This window comes from Anopheles arabiensis, chromosome X, assembly GCF_016920715.1.
Source record: "Anopheles arabiensis isolate DONGOLA chromosome X, AaraD3, whole genome shotgun sequence".
Lineage (NCBI taxonomy): Eukaryota > Metazoa > Arthropoda > Insecta > Diptera > Culicidae > Anopheles > Anopheles arabiensis.
The window spans coordinates 16778479-16800301 of record NC_053519.1 but is presented as its reverse complement, the minus strand read 5'-3'; the positions used below and the strand labels follow the sequence as shown (position 1 = coordinate 16800301).

Here is a 21823-nt window from a genome sequence, read left to right as displayed (position 1 = left end):
GTAATTGTGAGTGACGGTCCACCACTCGCAATCTCCACCACCACCACTCCCAACGCTCGCACACGCGGTTGTGGGTCAGCTTTGTTTCTTCTCAGCCATTCCGACCGCCCTCGCTTCGGCGTATTGCTCCCTTTTTGCGATAGTGAGAGTGACCAGTTGGGAGAGAGGCTGAGACTGAAAGGGCGGGAGAGTGAAAATACAGGTAGGCAGGCACGCAAACTACTGGTGGAATTTGAAATCCTGAGTGTGGGTGTGTGGGAGGCAGCTGAAATAGGCAGGACTGGAAGCGGCCCAATACTCCGCACCGATCCAGTAACCTTGAAGTTGGAACGGGCACACACACGGCCACCTGGTCAAGTGTGCCGGGTCTTTCAACCCTGGCACACTCCCTCGGGGGGTACAACGCTAGCATCGATTCTGGGTGGTTGAGGTCCGCCTTGGCTTGTAGTGGTAGTGGTTTAGTAGGTCAGTTCAGGCTAAAAAGGAACCTTAAATGACTCCCCTTTCTCGCCTTTGCTGAAGCTACATGAAAATAGGTTGCGGTCAGCAGGAAACGAGAGAGAGAAGGAGATAGAGAGCAACATAGCTTCTACGTGTCCATGTGCGAAAGACAAAGAGGTAGTGGGCACCTAGAAGCACAGGTGTAGGTCATATATATATATGCTAATGAAGCGAAAAAGTACTCGAAAGAAAGTGTCCAGCTAAATCCATCAAGCATGCCCCTAGATCTCTCTCTCTCTCTCTGCCTTTGTCTCTTGCTATACTCTACCTTTACGACCAATCGAATCTGATAGCGTGTTTTGCGAAGTTGGGGACGGATTAAGCGTAGTAAAAGAAGAGAAGAAAAATAAACTCACACACACACACACGAACACCGAACACAATTAGGTGGCCCAGGTCACCTTTCGAAGGTCTCGCACCTCTTGGAAGGGGTCATTGATTGACGGATAGCAAAACAAAAGCGGGCAGGCGCGAGAGACTGCGACACTGCAGAGCCAGCGACGTCGTCCGGCGATGGCGTTGCGGATCTGCAAGACCCTAGGAACCTGGACAGGGCTCGTAAATCACAAGCAGGCAGCTTCCGGTCCGGCAGTTCTGTTTTGGTCGAGCAATACGGTATGCGGCGATGATGGACTGGTTGCTGGTGGGAAATGGATCACACCGAGCGGCTAACCTTGGAGGACAAGTCGTATTAGCAGGTTTAGCGTTTGTAATTTTTTTTGCTAGATTTATCAACCCAAGCCCTGCTAAGCCCTTTATAACCAAAGCCTAGGCGTTTCAAGGTATATGTATATACCAGTGAGTCGCAAAAGTTCAGTTTGTCCTAATCTTGCGGTAACAAAAGAAATCAGAGACCCTTTCAGCCTGAACTCAGTGTCATCAGTGTTGCATTGTGCTCTGAACAAAAATAGGAGAGTAACCGGCTGCGATTTTAGCAATAGTACTCTGCGATTGTCGCAAAAAAAAGGAGTAGGGTCCAGTATGATTAGACTTTATGACGCTTCAGGCAATAGGATTGATTCGAATGTGAACCTAGAAGACCTAAATACTATTTTACGCTGTACCTTTTGACTAGCATCAATTAGCTTTTTGTTTGTTTTATGACAGGATAGCAATAAGAAACTGGTTTGAACTATGGTTATACTTGAAATCACCCTGGCTTGATGCAACCAGACTACTTCTTTTTCTTCTATTTGGTGTAACGTCTTACGCGGACATACCAGCGTATACAGGCTTTCGAGACTTTATTCATTACTACGCAGCCGGATGCGGGGGGAACGGTCCATTTTAGGATTGAACCCGTGACGGGACCACGGGACCGCCCCTACCAGACCAGGTACCAGACGACTAAAATAAACTAATAAGCAGAGTATGACAAACGAATTTCCTTTGTCACTGCCTATTGAGGAGGAAGCACGACCTGGTTGCAGAGAACGCGATGATTACGGATGAGCGATGAACTGATAATGAACTCTGCTAACACTATCAACCATTTGTAATGTCGGTCAAGTTGACATACGGATAACGTTGACACTTTGAAGCAGTTGTCGAACAACGTCCACTTTCTTCTACATGCCATTCTGAAGCATGATGAATGCTGTTGTTAATCGCAAACCATCAGTTGAGATTGTTCTATTGTCAACACTTGAATATACTTGCGAGTGATTGACCCTGTCTAAAATCTTCCGAATTCCGTTTGTATGGAGACTTGCGTCATGACGACATATTGAGCATATTGAATGTTACGCATTGCACCCGCGTTGTAATTAGCCGTGTTGTACATAAGTGAAAATTGTGTGCTTTCTTGTGTGTTACATTCGAATTGGCAGTCTGAGTAGCTGTCGCCACTCTGTAAGCTTACTCATAATGAACAGTTATGTGCGTAGATTAATGGTTTCGATCGCAAATATTATGTCAATCCTTTTCCAATCCACCGCACAGCATCCTTCAAGCCAGCACGTGATATCGACATTGAACATGGTCTTGGCACACACACACACACACATACTCATCTAGCCTACGAACGTGCTTGGCTGCTCGTTGCGTTGGTCCTTATTTTCAACAAACTGCCACACATCCGGCTGGGAGCGAAGCGGGAAATGTCCAATTATTAACTTTCCGTCCGCACTGCCCGCCAGCAAGCCACGGCAATCGGAATTGCCACGAATCAATTGTGCGGCCTATTCATGGTTCGAATGGTGAAACACTCCCCCACCTTCCCTCGCCTCCCTTTCCGCGCAGTGAACCACCAGCCAGCCATTGTGATTATTAATTCGAAATGTTATTCGAGCACCCCTTTTATCCCGCACGTGTTTATCGAGCGAGCAAACGAGAGCTGCCGCCCGAACAGCTTGTGCTGTTTTACTGTCGGAAAAAATGCAGTCAAACGCAAATGCAAAAGCTCTACCGAACAAGCAAACCAAACCCAGGCGGCTCCATTAGCAGCGTACGTAGTGCGAGCGCTTTTTTATCGTCCACCCGGCTTCGTCCCCGTTGCAGCTCCCGGGGTATGAAGTCAATAAATTTACCCTCCCGCCGGAAACATACGTCCTGCGTGGCTGGAAGTTAATTTAAATTTCTGGACACGGGCACGGAATACCTTTTGACCCTTTTTGCTGTGTTCAGCTTCGGCAGTTGCAGTTCAATTGGGCAATGTTTCAACTGTTGACCGGTCTCACCGGTTGGAAAACATACGCTCATGTAATGTATCAACATTTCAAACATATTTGTCGATTATTACGGCACGATTGCATTGGCAGCATAGCTGAGCGCATTTGAACGGGAAGGGGCGAGGCTGCTGCCGGGGTAATAAAATTTTCGTACACCCCGAGCCGCCCGCATCTGCCGCATCCTACGGTCAAATCAAATAAATGACAAACGACGCACGGCCGGGCTCGCGGAAAATAGGAAATTTAATAACCAAAGCCCATGCAGCCATGAAAACTACTTCATCTATATATGCGTGTGTGTATGTGTGTGTGTATTGCAAACGCACTTTTTTCCTCCTTTGCACGCTGATGTTGTTTGCAGGCGCTGATGCGAAACGTTATGAATATTAATGTTTGCCGATAGGAGGATTTTTATTTTATTACTAGGCCGATTGCTTGTTTCGCTGTCCGAGGTTTTTTTGCATTATTTCTTGTTTGTTGCAACTCCAGCGCGTTAAGGACACACAGATTGGAAAAGTGTAATTTAGGCACTGAAAATAAAATTCGCTACCAACAGAAAATGAAATTCGTTGGGGCACAGTGTTTGATCGGATTTTTGCTTTTTTTCCTCTCTCTTCTTTATTAAGATTGACTTTCTAGTGGACAAATGGCAGCAGATCATGAAAACAATTGGTACAGAACAAAAAAAAAAAAAACATGCCAACAAACTGCATGCACCGCGCTTTAGAGCAGCAAAAGGTCGCCTAAAGGTAGGCAATGCGTTTGCATGCGATGGCATCGGCTGAGAGCGCCCGAGAGGTATGCAGTTTGGTGCTAATTACTGCTTTTGCTTACTGTTTAGCTCTTACATTATTGACTCTTTCTTATGCGAAATGAATGTAATGCAATGGGAATTGGACTCTACATCACCCTTGTTGGACAAATCTAATCGGAATTTCCAAGGAGCCTGTCCAAAAAGGGTACCATAAGTCCAATTTCCAACAGTTGTAGTTCCCTTCCCATAAGAAAGAGTCAAGGGAGTGTCCTACATCTATGAGAACACCTGGAAAAGCCTGTACTGCTGATTTGCGGAACGGTCAAGGGTCGTTAAGGGACCATCCATAAAAAACGTACTGCAATTGCATTGATTTTAATTACGTTTGGAGGGGAAAACAATTTTGTAATTTTTTAGGCTCAATGAACAGAACGTTGAGATCAGTAGGTACTGATTTATTTTGCATTTTATTTTCTGAAAAAAAAAACGCACACACACACACCACGAAAGGGTTAATCACAACATCATGCAAGGCCGTAAAGCAACCGCACGTCCCGGGTCGACGATGTAGCGTCAATTATTGCGCTCATAATTTTTCGATTTACTTCCCGTTGGCAGTTTGCACCTTCCCGCTGCCGGTGTCCGGTGCCACCCGTGGGCAGCAATAAAAGCGAGATATCATACACCGCCAGTGCAATTAAAAAGAAACGCACACCATCATATCCATCATAAGCGCATGACGCAGTGTGTGCATGCGTGGTACATCTTTTATTCGTTGCATGTTCTGTTTCCCCTTTTTCTCTGCGTTTGTTTTTCTTTTCTTCAGTTGCTAATTTATTCATTCCTATCCGCCCGTGTTGCGGCGACATGCACTTGAAAGGTACCATGTACACGTGTGTACGTGTGTGTGTGTCTGTTGGGATAATATTGTGTCCTCTTTTGCATTGCACTCGCCGATCAACTGGTTGCTGCGGATGCATGTTCGATGAAGCTTTCTGCAGAAATTAATATCTCGGTTCGATGGCACCACCTCCGCTGGCGGTTTTAATTTACTTCTTGTGTATGTGTGTGTGTGTGCGCGCGATTGACTGTGCGATGTGGGAAGAACGGTAATTAATATCCGTTGCGGTGGAAAGCCCCACGCGAAGCAGGGCGTCATCGGTCTATCTTGGCAACACAGCTGACGAGATGAAAGGGCATAAAGTATGCAGGATGGAAATTAGTTGCACGCTGCCGTACGATTGCTAGTTTGCCCACGTGAGTGTGAGTTTTGAGGAAAGTTGTTTTGTGCTTTTTGAGGGGAGGTACAATTTATTGCTAATTTTTCTGAAAGCATTTGCATAAAGAAAGCCAAAGTAGCTACACACGGAAGCGTAACGTAGTTTTTACGATACTGCACCCGGGAAAACTTTCGCACAGAAAACTAAACTTTAAAAAATTAACTCACACACAAACAAGCTTCTCACCGAGTTCCGAGGATGGAAAGGAAATTAAAGAGTGACGAAAGCCGGATCGATCAAACTATGCGGTGCTTCGTGTCACGTTCATTAAAACATTCTAATGAGCCTAGCTCGGGAAGGTCAACGGTCAAAGGCCGGCGTGTGTCTCCCGAAAGCGGGCTTCCTGCTCAGCATCCTCGTTCCTCTGGCTCACCGAGGAACCGAAAAGCCGTTACGGTAACCGATAAGCCGGGACTGGCGAGGGGGGAAAGGATTCGGATTGCAAATTGCATAACTCGGGGCCGGCCGTACAATCAACTGAAGGGTGTATTCCCACCCCCCCCCCCGTAAGCTATGCAATCGGTATGGCAAAGTTGTCTCGTTAAGGCTAGGTGATGGGCATAATTGTATCGCAAGGCTTGTTATGTTTTAGACACCACTTTAGGGGGTGAATGGGTGCTTGGCTCTTTCAAAAATAGATTTTTGATCCAGAGGACAGTGGTTTTTTTCCTATTTTGATGTTAACTTATGGGCATAAAAATATTGAAATTAACAAAAAAAAAAAGAACATCTTCTTATAAAAATCAATCATTCATAAAACCAATTTACGAGTGCAAGTAATCTCTTTCCGCCATGCCAACAACCTTTCTTTAGGGTAGCTTTTTCGAGCATCGAAACAAAAACCGAGCAATAGCCTGTTTTGCTGCACATTTTGCATAACGTTAGGCGTTGTTTCTGAGCCAGAATGGTGTGTTTTCAATGCAACAAAACCTTAGTGATGTATATATAACGACTTGTCCGATGTGTGATGTAAATTGGTTCAACATTCCTTGCTAAAACTTTGGACCTTTAAATGCAAGTTGATTGACTTATAAGGAAATCCTCCCTCTGCACTTTTGAACGCCAGAAGTTGTGCAAAAAAAAAGCAACATTCGCTTAACTAAACAGCCCGCCATTATGTATCGTTATGGTGCACATTCCTCTACATAATTTCGTTTGATGTTGAAAGCATAAAAATGCACCACACCAACCCGCCATTCGTCATTCTGCTAATGCGGTTGTAAATTATTACTCAATCCCAGGCCCTCCCCCCCCCCACCTTCCTCTCCCAGTCGGCTCCAAGACATTGGTCATCAAACGGCGATTAGATTAGCGAACGCAACGCTTCCGTTACGATCCGTGAGAAGTGTACACTTACGAAAGCAAAAAAGAACACCAAAAACACACACTCACACTCGTCACTGCACCACACTCACACACACACACACACACACACACACACACACTCGTGCCTTGCTACAGATGGCACGTTAGCTTCGGGTTTTTGCCGCCGCACGACGACGACGATGACGACGAGAATGAAAAAGACTATACCACCCGAACGACGCCCGAAAGCGCACCCGAAGCGAGTCATAAAAGCTTCACCGGTGGCGGGAAATGACAGCCACTGCCAGTGTCGAGTCTCTGCTCGAGCTTCCCAGTGTGCCGTGGCAAGTGTGCGCGACCAGTTCGAGCCAGCGAAAGGCGGCTTCCCGCAAACGGCTAAAGCTTTTCCGTACCCGTGTCATCAGTTTGTAGCAGTAGCTCTGACGCCGCACTGACAGTGGGTGCGTTTTGTGGCCGATCCGTGACGGGCAATGGTTCGCACCCGGACGTAGGGGTTTGTTTTGTTGTTGCGCGGGGGAACGTGGTGCGTGGTGCGAAAGTGCGCTCTACGATGCGCTTGTGTCGGCCGCTTGGTGCGAACCGCCTGCCGGTGCTGGGTCGCGTGTGTACGCCCGCTTCAACAAGTGGCTGTCGACGGGACTGTACGACCGAGCATTAGTGTGTATGTGTCTGTGTGTGTGTGTGTACGTTTTTGAAGTGATCGAGGTGTGATCGTGGCTGTGAAGTGATTTTTCTTCTTCGAAGTGAAACACAATCAAACTCACTGTGACACTTGCAATCAACCGAACGTGGCTGGAAGGGTGCGGGGAAGAAACATTGCACAGGTATGGTAACTAGCTAGCGTAGGAGACTCAAAAAGACGCGCTTAGTATAGTAATTCTCACTTCGAAAGGGTTTGCTGCGCCTAAATGTATGCAATTTTCCTTAATTTATTGATTTAAATGCTAGTCTTCTCCCAATTATGCAGTACTAAAGAGGCGTTTGACAACAGTGCACCATTTTGCTATACGTTATTGCTGCGAAATGTAAACAACAACAAAAAAGGTGCCTTACATACCTTTAGGCGCTGTTAAGGCGCTACAGAAAAAATAATCCAAAAATAAAGCCTCCTCCTTGGGTTGAACGGACGGTGGAGCTGCATATTGTCACCGTCGAACCTTACACGGCTCAACCGAACTTGTGATATGCGCGTCCATCAGTAGGACCGTCCCTGGAGTGCCTTTTCCTGCATAGGGCTAAAACCCAATGGAGCAAAATAGAAGGGGAAAAAACACCACAGAAAAAAAAGACAGCATACAACAGCAGCCCAGAGCAAACTTTATCTTATAGCTTATTGCTTTTCCTCAGAGCACACACATACTCACACCCACACGCACACACACATACTCTGTGGGAAAGGGGTCAACGATTATGTCACTCGCGCCCCCCAGTTGTCGCTTTTGGCGCTGCTGCTGAGCTTCCGCTTTGCTTCGGGCCACAAGGGTCCGACGGCGACCGCCAAAAACCCAACACAACCCCTTTTCGCACAAACTATGTCAATATGTCGGTTGTGGCCACGTTTGCCCCTTACAGACAGCAGAGCAGATCGCATTGATCCGCACGGGGAAATAGAAACTCCACCCCCAGGGCCGTGGTCGGCCCCCGGGGCAAGGGTGTGGAACAGTTGATTTGGTGCATTTTTATTTGACTCGTTTCATGTGCTCTTACCGTTTCCGGTACCTATATGTGGCCGACACTGTATGTGTGTGTGTGTGTGTGTGTGAGAAAGTTGGTCGATACTGAGACCAATTAATGTGGTACGGCTTCGACCGTGAGCCTCCATCGAGGGAACAAGATGAGGGAAGGCAAATGGGCGTGCAAAGTCGGGCTCCCCGGAAGCTGCCGGAGAAGCCGGAAGACTGCTGCACAATGGCCGGGCAGGGGTGGTTCGACTTCTAGCGACTTTGCAAAAGTTTGAGCGAGATGAACCACCGCCTGGAAGGGCACATTTGCACACATCGAGGAGAAGAAAAAGCCGGAAGCCCCCCACCAGCCGTGTCAGTGACGTGTCCTTAAGGGAGGGAGCAAAAGGCTAGAAGGAGAGAGAAAAAAAATGTCACAAAAGAAATTAAGTTGGTAGTTTGCATTGATCGTTCTTGTTGAAAAGTTGACTTGCAAGTTGAAACAGTGGCGCACAGCTGTTTGCAAACGGAATGTAAACGGAATCCTTTCAGCGTGCGTTTGTTTTTTTTTTTTAATTTTTAATTTATTTATTTTTTTTTTGGTTTTGGGACGAATTGTGAACAGCTCAAGCATCTGCTAAAGCATGTTGATTGGCAATTGGCAAAGATAAAAAAATATCAACCCCAACTTTCCACCCAAGCGATTCGACATCGGCGTGATAAAATACTAACAAACCTTGAGGCCAAAGAGATAGCATCACAAGAACAAGCAACAATTGCAATTGGCTGGAGCAGGGTGGGAGGAGGGGAGGGGAGGAGGGTGGAAAAAGAAATTAAGCAGTAATAAGAGCCGGGCAGCGAGGATGAAGACGGTACATATCATTACGTACCCTGGGCAGGGCATTTGTCAAGCGTAACGCGGGTTTGCCGCCCTTCAGGCGTAACGCGGGTTTTCGACTTTGCTGCACCGGTTTGCTGCTGGGAGGAAAAGAAGCTTGATGGCCAGCTATATAGCGAGCGTGATTCTTCCGTGAAGGGTCAGATGTGTGTGTGTGTGATTAGGCAGCGCATTGTGGACGCGCACCACGAAGCATGACAAAATTGAAATGTCGCAATGTCGTGTAAGCAATCAGGCTGAACCCAAGGGAGTGGGGTTTGGAGGTGTCATCCAGCCCCTCCAGCCATCACTCACACAAACCGGTCGTATTATCCAATGATCGATCTCGTACCAAAACCGTCCTCCGGGTGCCTCCGCTAATGCCGGCGGGCCCTGCAGATGAGCAGCCAATAAAACCGAGCCTGCCCGCGGCAGGGAATACCAGGGAAAGCGGGCGAAACAAAAGAAAAGCAGAGCAGCAGCGCAAGCAAAGAAAAACAACACGCCTGAACACCCTGCGGGATGGACGAGGTCACACGCGCCGTTCGGAGCTCTCGATTGCTCTACCCGCCAAAGTCCCAATATGCCTCACGCGGGTGGCTTGGGGTTGGGGTGCAGAGAAGGTGATGATTTTTATTGTTATGACGATACGTCTTTGGACGGCTGCTATGGATGCTGGAGGTAACGATTGGGGTGGATAGTTTCTTCGCCCTTCGTGACGTGTGGCGCCTGGGCATTATTGTTCGCTGTCAGGCCTCTCGTAGTCGCACGCGCTGCGGTGATTGCGTGTGTGTGTGTGTGTGGGTGTGGGTGGTAAACTGAATTGCCCTATTATTGTTGGCGCTGCACGGTGGGCCAGCCCGCTAGCATGGCCAAACACTTTGTTGCACGGATGGCTACATGGGTACAGGGCGCAGAGCTGAACCACAAATTGCTCAATTGAAAGATCTTTTGAAAACTCAATGTACACATTTAGTGGCAAAGTGTTGACAGAATTGTGTGTGCTTTGCAGGGGTAGGTCCTTTTCTGGTGTTCAGCGTGTTAAAAAATATCATATCGTGTTGATTGACAAATCAACTTGTAAGCGATATGTACCAACAACTCAATTGACGTAAATTACTTTCAGATTAATTGAAATGAGTTGCAAAATTATTCATCAGGAGTAAAGGAGGGAGGTCGAAATCGGACACACCCGATTCCGGAGCCAATTTCGGAACCGATTCCCGAGCCAACTCCGGAACCGATTCCGAAGTACAAGCCGGATTCAATTTCAGAATCATCGCAAGTTTCTTCAGAAATGGAATCAGAATTGATTTCAGAATTGAAAATAGCTCTGGAATGAAAATTAATTCTTAAATTGTAATAGGAGTTTCAGAAGCAATATAAGTCCTGGAATCTCCATGAGAATGGATCGTTTACAAGTAAATTTGAGTTCTTTGCAGCTACGTATTGATGTAACATCATTGGACCCAAAAGCCTATTCTTATGGAGGTACCGAAATTGATTCCGATATCGGATCCGATTCCGATTTTGGAACCGATTTTGATTTCGGAACTGATTCCGATTCCGAAACCGTTTTGGAAGCCAATTACGATTCCAGAACCAATACCAGTGTCGATTACAGAAGAGATTCCAATGTGGATTTCGGAACCAATACTGGATTCGATTCCGGAATCAGTTCCGGATTCGATTCCGCAACAATTTCCGAAGTCAATTCTGGAACCAATTCTGGAACCTATTCCGGATCCGATTCTGATTCTGAATTCGACCCAGGAATCGATTTCTGACAACTTCGGAGCTAGCCGGAATCGATTCTGACGAAAACTTAGTTTTTCCCATCTCTAATCTGGAGAGCACAAATACATGCATTCATGAAATACTAGACTGAAACTAAGAAATGAAGTCGTGAAAACATCACACAATGCGACTTGGTTATGGAGTAGTGATGGAAACACTAAATCTGAACTATCTGATTCCGATTTCGAAACCGATTCCGACGCTGGAATCGTTACCGATTCCTAAATTTATGCCGAGCCCGATTCCGAAGCCAAATCTGCTTACGGAGCCATCAACGATTGCGGAATCGGTTCAGTAATTGATTCCGGAATTTTAATCAAAATTGGTTCCGGAATCAGCATAAGTTCTGGAATCTCCATGAGAATGGATTGTTTGAATCATTTGCGAATATCATTATAGGGGGCCTTCCCGATTCTAGTCAGTTTTTTGTATGGAGTTTGACAGTTGCAGGCTGCAATCATGTAAACACTCCATACAAAACCACACACAAAACTAGCCTGCAATTTTCAGTCTAGATTATTCTAGCCTCAAAGCTAGAATTAGATTCGAGTACCTGCTCGAAAACACGGTGTTGTTTACATTTACCCCAAGGTGCATTAAAGAGATCACGTGGCGGAATCTAGAATCAAAGTGTATGTAGTCCAAGTGGTCTCATAGTATGTTTTTTAAACCAAATTTGAATATCACTTTTTGACAGGATGGGTGAAAATTTTTGAAAAAACAAGCTTTCTTGAGGCTTGACGAATACTCAAAACACTCTTAAAATCTTCATTCAGAAGCAGAAGCGATAAAAATTAGTCTTCTAAATTCATACATCTTGGGAAAAGCCCACCTGTATGTTATACCCACTTAGATAGCTGCTCGAAAACTGCTATAGAATGCAAACAGCTGGCAGGATGAAATTTCAGCCTACGAACTTACAACGGAAAGGGCCCCATAATCTTAGCTGCATAGGACCCAAATTTCTATTCTGAAAGAGCTGTCGGAACCGATTTCGATTCCAGAGCCGACTCCGGAAGCTGATTCTGGATCTGCTTTCAATAATCGATTTCATTAAACTTTGCAACGAGCCGGAATCGATTCCGACCAAAGCTTCATTTTTCCCATCACTAGTATGGAGGCGCCCAATGCGTCACCGGAAGTGCATGGAGGCGCCTAGTGGCGCAGAATCTTCACATCTCGGCATGCAATCTCTCCCCTTCCTTTGGTCGCTTTCATTTAATTTTCGTTCAAATTTTCTGTTTTAAAAAACGTTTAGTTTAGTACCCATTTCAAGTAAAAAAAAAACTGCCAAGCGTATCGACTTCTTTATAATCTCACCACCGATTTGGTGTGTCATTCCGTCAAATTCAATTTACTGAAAGTGACCCATGAAACTCATTGTCCATCGTTTATACAGTGCCATCACTTTCCTTTCCTTCTCGGTCCTTATTTTCACACCCTCTGCACCCGCCCAATCGCAGGAAGCTCATTTTGTTTTGCTAAACTGGTGTCCTACGCTCCTTTAGTTGTTGAAAATCTTAGATAAAAAAAAACAACAACAAACATCAAATAAAACGTACTGTAAAACTCTTCGCACAAACCCCCCCTTTCCCAATACTTTACCGCACACCCGCTAGAGCCGTGATTTAACCTTCCCGTTTCTCCATCTTCTCCCAAACAGGACACGAACGTGCCGACCGAACGCACCACCAGCAGCGGAGGAGCAGCGAAAAGCGGGGGAAAAATACGGCCACCATCGAAAAGAATGCAAATTGAATAAAACGATATCGACGGATAACGGGCGGGTTTGGTTTTAGAGCTACAAAGGGAAGAAGGAAAAACAAAAGGGCAACACAATGGACAGCCGGACCGCCGGGAGGTCGTACACAGCGCGGCCAAAGTCAAGCAGCAGGTGTATGGGAGCAGGCATTACAGCCTAGGCATCACCGATAGGAAGGAGGAAAGAGTGCGAGAAAGAGAGAAAAGCCGGTCAAAATATTCACATTAGCTTCGTTTTGCGGCGACCCTCGGCGAACCGAAATACTCGAGAGGCTTTTTTTGTTGAATTGGTTGTTGTGCTTGTCGCAATTTCCCTTGCTCGTTGGCACGTTTTCGCAGCGTGGCAGTATTTCAGCAGCTATAATTTGAACCATTTCTTTGGAGGCACTGTGCGGGGTGGGTGGGGCGATGCACAAAAATATCGCAGACAGCAGCCGTAGCCGCAACCGCAAACAGTCGTATTCGAATCGATAAGCACCCAATGGCGTAGAAAGGTTCCCTGTTTTTGTTTTTTTTTTGCTAGTGCGCATAGGTAGCAAAAAGAAAGCAAGTGTTGGGTGGAACAAAACGGGCAAAGCGAGTGGAGCGATAAAAATCAAAAGGTACCAAACCCAAACCCATCCTCCCCCCCCCCCCCGAAGCTCCGTGTCGTAGCGCGGAATGGATCGCTAAATCGCGTGTGATCGCGCGATTAGTTGTGAGCTCATCGGCTCGGCAAACGGGAAAACGGAGGAGCAGACGACGAACCTGCCTGCACACCGATCGTGTGTGTGCGATAAAGCGCGACGCGCCAGGGACATTTGTGTGCACGTACACGCGTGGGCTGGGGTGTGATTGATATCTGTGACCTGTCAGGTCACCTGTGTCGACAGCGGCACCAACGAGAGAGAGACGCACCTTTGCAAGCGGTAGTAATAGCAGTGAAACAAACGAAAAAAAACCTCCACACGAAACACGAAAAAACACGTGACAGGACGAGGACGAAGCCCGGTTAACAACATGGGTGTCAATTCATCGTCCCGACAGGATGCGAGCTTTCTGTCGGATGAAGACGGTAAGTACGGTAACCGCGCTCGTGCTCAAGGGTGCTTAACTGGAAGGGGGAGTGTTGATGGGGAGTGCACACAGTTTAACGAATGGCAGCTGCTGGTTGCCCTTTCCTTGTTCCGTTTTTTTTTTTCTTATTCTGTCTCTGTACTGTAAGGTAGCAGCAGGGGGAATGCAAACAAAAACACGGTAAATGCTCACACCCGCCCAGCCCGTGCAGTGAGTCGTCTTGGAGTAATTACGATAAGCGTATCATCTTTTCTTCCCCTCTCTCTCTCATACACAATCTCTTCGTTCGGGCGCCTTGCGTTTGTCGTTTTTTTACCTTTCCTTTTACCTCCACCACTTGAGAAACCAACACCAATGGTGGGGGGGGGGTCTCGGAATCACAACGGAAGCACGCTTCAAGCGCTCGCAGACGTGCAGGAATGTGCAGGAAATTCCTTACGGTTTGGCACTTGCTGATGGGGCGGTGGGGGCTGGAGCGGTGTGTCCTTGTTAAAAAATGATTAAAGTGACCCGGGTCGCCCCGAACAGGCTACGGAGCGGTGTGGTAAATCTCAGAGATATCTCTTTTTTATGTTTAGTGTACAACGTTTTTTTAAATGCACCGCGGATTCATGAGTTTAAAAAACGCCTAAATGTATGCATCGTCAACACATTTGTGTATTTTCCATTGGCCTTTAACATCGCGATGGTAATATTAACGTTTGTTTGAATGGAATCAGTATTGTTAATGAAAATCACTGTGATTTACTGATGTCATAAAAAAATCTTTAAATACATGCAATTTATTGTTTTAATAAATAAAAAAAAACTTAAACTAAATTAAATGTCATATTTAGGGTACAACGGCTTTTGTAAGAAAAAAGTTCAACCACCTTGGGGAATGTTGCAAATAGGTTGGGGAATTTTACAAGCATACTGTGGAGCTGTCATCAGACTGTGGATGCCGGTGTAAAAAGCTTCGAATTGATACCGATAATGCTTTCTAAAACAACATCATTTGGAGATGTTTTCGTGTGGCATTCAGCTGTACACATGATAAACAAAATAAATCCTGCTGCGGCGCCATAACTTCTTCTTCTTCTTCTTTTGGCTCAACAACCGATGTCGGTCAAGGCCTGCCTGTACCCACTTGCGGGCTTGGCTTTCAGTGACTAATTGATTCCCCCCCCCATAGCAGGATAGTCAATCCTACGTATGGCGGCACGGTCTGTTTGGGGATTGAACCCATGACGGGCATGTTGTTAAGTCGTACGAGTTGACGACTGTACTACGAAACCGGCTTGCAGCGCCATAACTAAACATGATAAATTAGTAGAATTAACAAAAATGTTTTGAGGTATGTACAGCAGCACCCACAGTCTGTTGACAGTTCCACAGTATGCTTGCAAAATTCCTCTAGTCGACTGCAACGCTTCCCTATATGATTGCAAACTTCCACAGCATGCTTGCAACATTCCCTTTAGTGATTGAACTATTCCTTTCTATGATTTGAAACACTGTACGCCAAAATGTATGGATCATCTTTCCATTTTTTTAGAAAAAAAAACTCCCAAATGTATGCATTTTCCTTGTCACAAAGAAGTAGTAGCTTTCAAACGAAGCCAAAATGGCATTTTTCACTTGAAATGTGTGGCAAAAATGTTCTTCAAAGCGAGTTTTTATGCATCCAATATCTGAAATTGCCTACATTTGGGCGCTTTGTGCACCTATAAAGACGCAATACTTATTTAAACATAAAAACGCCTAAATGCATGCAATTTAATGTTTGTCTGGTAACATTTAATGAAATACAGCTGAACATAGTTAGCATATAGAAAAACGCTTGTGAAGTATTGTGGATATTTATCCTTGCAAGTAGTTTTGTTGTTGTTGATATAAAATCATAAAAAAAATGAGAAGCCATGATAAATAGAACATAACTTCGACTGTGTAAAAATGCCATCATATTGGCCTGGTAGCAAAAGAGGTATATCTTTAACATTTTCACTGACAGCGGAATGCTGCCAGCTACCGTCCGTTCGGCTGGCCTCGTAATGAAAGAGAACTCACTCGGGTCCAGACCACCCGTAAACTCTTCTAATTAATGGCAAGCCTAGCCCACGGGGGGAAGCACCGATCCTACCGAGCCTGCGTGCTGAAGGGAGAGAGTTGCAAATTGTACGCTTCCAATTTCGGTAACTCCACGCTACCGTGAAAGACGAGAATGCTGCCAGGAATGTACTATGGGGAAGTCAAAAAATCGAGCCGCTCCATTTGCTGCATCGTCTTTTTGACCTTGGAAAGCCCAAAGATGATAGCGAAAGAAAGACACAGCGCAACCCAAAACGACAAATGTTAAAGGCACCAACATGAAAAAAAAAGAGCTGAAAGAGGCTGTAAACATCAACAAGCAATTATTTGTCCACCCTTGGCACGTTCCGCAAGCGCAAACGGAGGGAAGCAAAAACATTGACAGGCATTCCATTCCGAACCTCGGCCCGGGGAGTCGCTTGACGTTCGATTATTTTTGGCGAAATTGTTGCTGCGGGGCAGCGCGGTGGCGGGACGGAGCCGCCACTAGGATCCGATTCCCTGCCCGTGCAAAGTATTTGCAAATAATAGCCGCCAGCTCTGTCAGTGGTCGGGTGAATTCGCCCGGTGGAGTGGGATACGAGGCGCGGTGGGCAAAATGTGCGACAGAGAAAAATGTACGAAATGATTATGCTTTTAATGGTAATTAAATCCGTGCCCTGGTCGGCTACCGGGAGGGTAGCGAAAGTCGGTCTACCAGGATGTATTATTCGCGTAATGAGCCATTTTAATGAAGCCCGTAACGGTAAGGTCAATACCGACTTCACCCGACCGAATTCCTTTCCATTTCGAATGTTTGTTTCGCTATTTTGTTTGTATTTCTTTTCATTTCTTCCACTGGTAGACTTTCTTTTCAAATAGGTAATGGGAGCAATGAGACAGAGAGGGGCAGCATCTTGGCCTCAATCTGTCAAGAGCTGAGCAAAAAAAAAGAAGCAACTGACAGTCTCCAGGGAGATGCGCTTGAGTCCGTTTCCACCAACAGCACAACGAGCAGCAGTAGTTCGGGGCCCGAAATGAGTTTGGCCCGCTGTTGACCTTGGGACCGTTGGACGCTTTAAAATCATTTCCATGGCAATCCAATCAAACAGCATCGAAGAAGCGTTGCGCGAGTTTTGAGACTTTCCGTCCGCAAAGTTATCATATTTGCCGTCCAGGCTCGGTGGCAAATTGTTCCCGAGGAAAGGTTAAGCGCCTAGATGTATGTCTGGCACTGATTCGAGCATTTGTATTGCATACCTATTGGGCGCTTTTGATGTAATAATGGCAGGTACGTGGGACAATTCGAACACACTTGCTGTGGTTGTATTAAAGTATGGTTAGCTATAGCGAGTATTGTTCCATCGGTCTCGGTGAGCGCCTAAATGTATGCAATGATTTTTAAAATATACAATTGTAAAATAATTTCAAACAAAATGTGGGTATTGCTGGTAATAAATTATTTAAAAATGGGTTTTTCAAACCATTAAACATACCAAGAATGAGTAATTGAAGGTCAGATTGCATACCTTTAGGCGCGTTTCAATAATGATGGTTTGTTGGAACTAGCATTGAGCAGCACATTGTTTTAGTTCAACATGAATCTGTGTTAACTTTTACAGTAACATATGCTTTAACATGTTTTATAGCAAATAATTCTCACGTTGCATACATTTAGGCGGTCAGTTTAAATAAAAAAACCTAGAAGAAGCTTTTCATAACTTTCCTCCATTTTCTGCAAACTTGCAAGGCAAACAAATCCTTCAAATGAAAATGAAAGGGGTACACTCGCACAGCACAGCACGGCCACAGAGTGCAAATGCAATGTTCCGGGCTTTTCCCGAAGCGTCACAGACTCGAGCGTCTTCCACTCTTTTCACCACCATGCGCCTCTAACCATTGGTTCGAAACTCCCTCCTCCCTCTCCCACTCCACGAAAGGATGCGGCAAGCAAAGCAAGAACCACAAAACAGGATTATAAACTCATTAAAATGTTGAACCCATCCACGCTCCCTCCCTTCGAATCGGGTTTCGCCAGCGGAAGAAGGATCCATCGAGGGGTGTGAAGTTGATACTGGCGGCACGCCGGTACATTATTAAAATATGACACCGCACGCACCCACACACACACATTCCCCTCACAGTCTCCCCGCTTGTGTTGCGGTGTGTTGCGACAGTTTGTCAGCTGCCAGTCGGTCGGATTACGCCCTGCCGTGCTTCGTCAGATGGCGCCAGTACAGCTTTAAAACGGCGCGTACGCCGAACGCACCATGTTTTGGCACCCTTTTGGGAGGAAACAGGGGGGGGGGGCAGCAAAATGGGGGAGCGAAGGGATTTGATTAGTTTTTTTTTGTGTGTGTCCTTTTTTCGGTCGCGTTGCTTTGCTCCAGCCGAAAGTGCTGAAGTGCCTGAAGATATTGACAATTCTGTGGGCGACGGCGAAGACGGTTCAGGCATTTCGGGGAGCTACCAATCCTCCGTCCTGCACAGAACGCCTGCGACAAGCGAAAGTGACACACCGTTAGGCAGAACGCCGACAACATTCTTCGGACGTGCCCGGCGTACGGAAACCAGCCAAGGCTTTCTGGGGAGGGTGCTCCGGTGCATACGTAAATTAAAATTGCCCACTTACACGCACCGCTTGGTCGGTGCCGCACTGCTGCGCCCTCCCTTTCCCTAGCCGAGGGCGCCAGACCGTCCGCGGACGTGATTTGCGGTCACCGCAAGCCGCACCGAATGCGAAACACACTCTCCGGTATCGTTTTCGCTATTTGGTTGAAGTTGTTTTTTTTTTTTGTTGGTCATCCACTCTTCGAGCCGATAGTTCGATACTCGATCCGTGGTTAGTGTGCTCACAAACCCACCTCACAAGCTCACCTTGGCAGGAGGTAGAAAGCGCAGACATCCTGGCTCGTTCACGCAGTCCGTTTTCGGTGCAGCGGGCGCCTAAAAGTATGCTTGCCGCCGTAGATTCGACGCCTAATTCGTTCGAGACCGAGACCCCTGGATGGGTACGTGTTTTGCATTCGTCGACCGTCGGACTGTGTACGTGCCGGCACCATCACTCCCCTCGTTCTTCTTCCAGCGCCACGGTAAGCCTATTGTCTCACAGGTTCCATTTTGCCGACCGTTTGGAGCTGCTTTGGAAACGATTTTGGTGGGGGAGGAGGAAATCTTTCGGCGATCGGTTGCGTTGCACACACTGCCCTGACGTAAAAGCAAAACATCCCAAATCCGGATTATGGAGCGATGATACGATTCATGGCCGGCAAAAAGGTCTTTTGCCGGTGAAGAGCACAAACGAGCCCATGCACAAACCCTGACAACCGATAATCCTGACCAAAGCACACTTAACCAGAGCGCCCGTTCCCGCACGGGCCTGGAAGGGTTGAAGCTGTTTACGAAGATTAAATTAAATTTTGAAAGCCATATGCCTGCCCGAGTTCTAGGGAGTATGGCAACTGTCTAGTGGGGAGGAGGAAAGCTAGGGAAGACAGATACACCAAAAAGAAGAAAAAAACACCCATACACCCATACCAACAGGAAAAGAAAAATTGGTACAAGCCGTGTGCGTGTGGAGCAAATCCAAATTGCAATAGGCCGAGTTTGGCATGGTTTCGTAACCTGCAGCTGTGTAGATCTTTTTTTTTTATTCCCCCTTGGCTCCCCACAAATGAGACCAGGTCCTTATGCGTGCGCGTGTGTGTGTGTGTGTGTGGGTCTACCGATCCCGTACGGCACAAACTAGGACACCCGGCAGACGAAGAAAACCCTCGTGGGAAGGGAAGTTAATTAACGAGAAAACGTGACATCCTGCCGAGCGATGCGGCACCACGGGTCCAGTGCAACGGGGTTTTGGGGTTGCGTGGATTGGATTGCGGGTGGGATTAATTACTATTAGGAATAACCTTTCCACTACGGTCGGTTCCCCGGACCGTTTGGACATGAAGTTGTCACCGGCAGCAGGACACGCACCCGCGGGGATCGTGGAGGGCGCTTTTTTTTTGGTTGCTGTCTTTCTTTCTTCTCGGTATGGTTGGGCTGGGTGAAACGTGTCAGTTTAGCGTTCTATTTGGGGTTAATTTCTTCGGATCTGGCGGGCACGAGATGGGCTAGCGTTGCGACGGCAACCGGCCAACCGGGTCCCGGCTTGCGTGCTTTGTTGCACGGGGTGTCGTAGGCACTGTTGGTTAATATTGCATACCTTTGGGGCGACACTGATGCGTAGCAGTATTCTCACCGAAAGTGTCCGTGTTTTATGCTGTGAGTGGGGTGGTGACATTTTCTACACACTTTTGGACGTTCCCTAACATTAGTTTATTAAAAAAGATTGTCTAAATGTGTACAATACGCGACAATTAGTACAAGTATAAAGTCTAACAAAATAAAATAAACCGCCTAAAGATATGCAATATGAGTGCAAGGGTCCGTGCAGTTAAAATTCAAAATGGATTACGAATACGCCTAAATGTATACCAAATGTAAGCCACATTTGGCTTTTTTACACGTTGTACGTTTTGCGAACAGCTTCAACGCTCATAAAACGGTGCACCTGATAGATTCTGAACATCTACAGTTTACTTTTTGCAATGGTTTACCTCCTACCAGCAAATTATAACCTACTTGGAGTCAAATATTATGGCCAATGAGGTGATTCGAGGGTTGGAGAAAAAGTATTAAAAATGCTTTCTATTATCATGTGTGTCAAACGACTCGATTTGTCTCTCATGTCATGTCTAACACTTTATGAAAAATAAATAAAAGTCAAACAGCATTCCGTCAAGCTAAAGTTACGGAGTCCAATTGGTTTTACGGCTTTAGTTTTAATTCGATTTTTTAATCAACAGAAATTGCACCTTATTACAATGAGAATGTAATTTTTATCTTATATTACTGTAAAATATGTGGGAATAACAAAATGAACAGGTTGTAGAGAATGTGTGCAGAAGCGCTACCTTCCAAGACATCGAAAAAATTATTTAATCAACAATACAGGGTTTTTGAGGTATATCATCCTCAAGCAGCAAGACATGTTCAGCAAGTTATAGCTTTGTTTAGGCATATAATAGACACTTTCAGCGAGATATAGAATTGTTCGGATGTAGGCGTTGACAAGTTCAGTGTTGTCATTTGTTTTGTTTACACCCTGTGCCACAGCGTTTAATTTTTCATTCTTAAATGACCTAAAAGGAGCTAATAATCATTCCCCAAGCTGTTTAATACATAAATTATTTGAAACCAGCATATTTTTTAGAAAATCATTTGTTTACCTACACATGAGAATGATGCAAGCTACAGTCCAAGGGGTACGAAAGTGACAGCTCTACAGTATAGCCGAACGCCTACTTCCAAACAATGCTATATCTCGCTGAAAGAGTCTATTATATGCCTGAGCAAAACTAAAACTCGCTGAAAATGCCTATATAATCCTTGAAAACCTTGTAATACACCTTGTGTAGACATAATTATACAATTGATGCTGACACATATTATGCTCGTTGCGTTATACGTTGCAGTTTGTTTTGAAAACTATTTAGAATCAATTTGGAAGAAATGTCTCTAAATGAATCACTTTGAATCAAATGTATGGAAGAAAATTAATGGAAGAAAAAATTTAGAATTCAATGAAACAATTTTTCAGCGAAATTAGAGAAGTATCTATCAAGCGTGTATACTATCGATTTTGTTTCCATTTGTGAGGATTTGTTTAGTTTGACCCTTTGCCGTTTGACTCAGATAATTGGCACTATTATTTACGAAATGGATAGAGCGATGTATATTGCCTCTATTTTTATTTAAAAAAAAAAACAAATCAGAAGAGTATTCGCTCGCCACTGAGCACAACAACGCCTGAATCTATGCAATAAGTGCACGAGATGCCATAAAACTTAGAAATGAAACCAAATCGCCTACATGGATGCAATGCGTATGCCAAACGGCACTGTTTTTACTTATTTCACACAGTGCTTCAAATAACGCTGAATTGGAACGATTTTTGATCCGGACGAGAAAGATTTCATCTTGAGAAGCGCTTTCAAAAAATGTCGATGACTATGATAGGAACATTTTGTCGAGGGACGAGCTCCAAAAAC

General features: G+C 45.6%; 1 protein-coding gene across 1 annotated transcript in view; it reads left to right on the top strand.

Moving 5' to 3' along the window:
* The first annotated feature begins 6826 nt into the window (after positions 1-6826).
* Positions 6827-21823, top strand: part of LOC120906502 (serine/threonine-protein kinase 32A) — a 77113-nt gene continuing 62116 nt past the window's right edge. The window contains exons 1-2 of the mRNA XM_040318233.1: positions 6827-7354; positions 12529-13680. Of these exons, the coding sequence (XP_040174167.1) occupies positions 13626-13680 (55 nt within the window). The 5' untranslated portion in view covers positions 6827-7354; positions 12529-13625. The remainder of the gene's footprint in view (positions 7355-12528; positions 13681-21823) is intronic.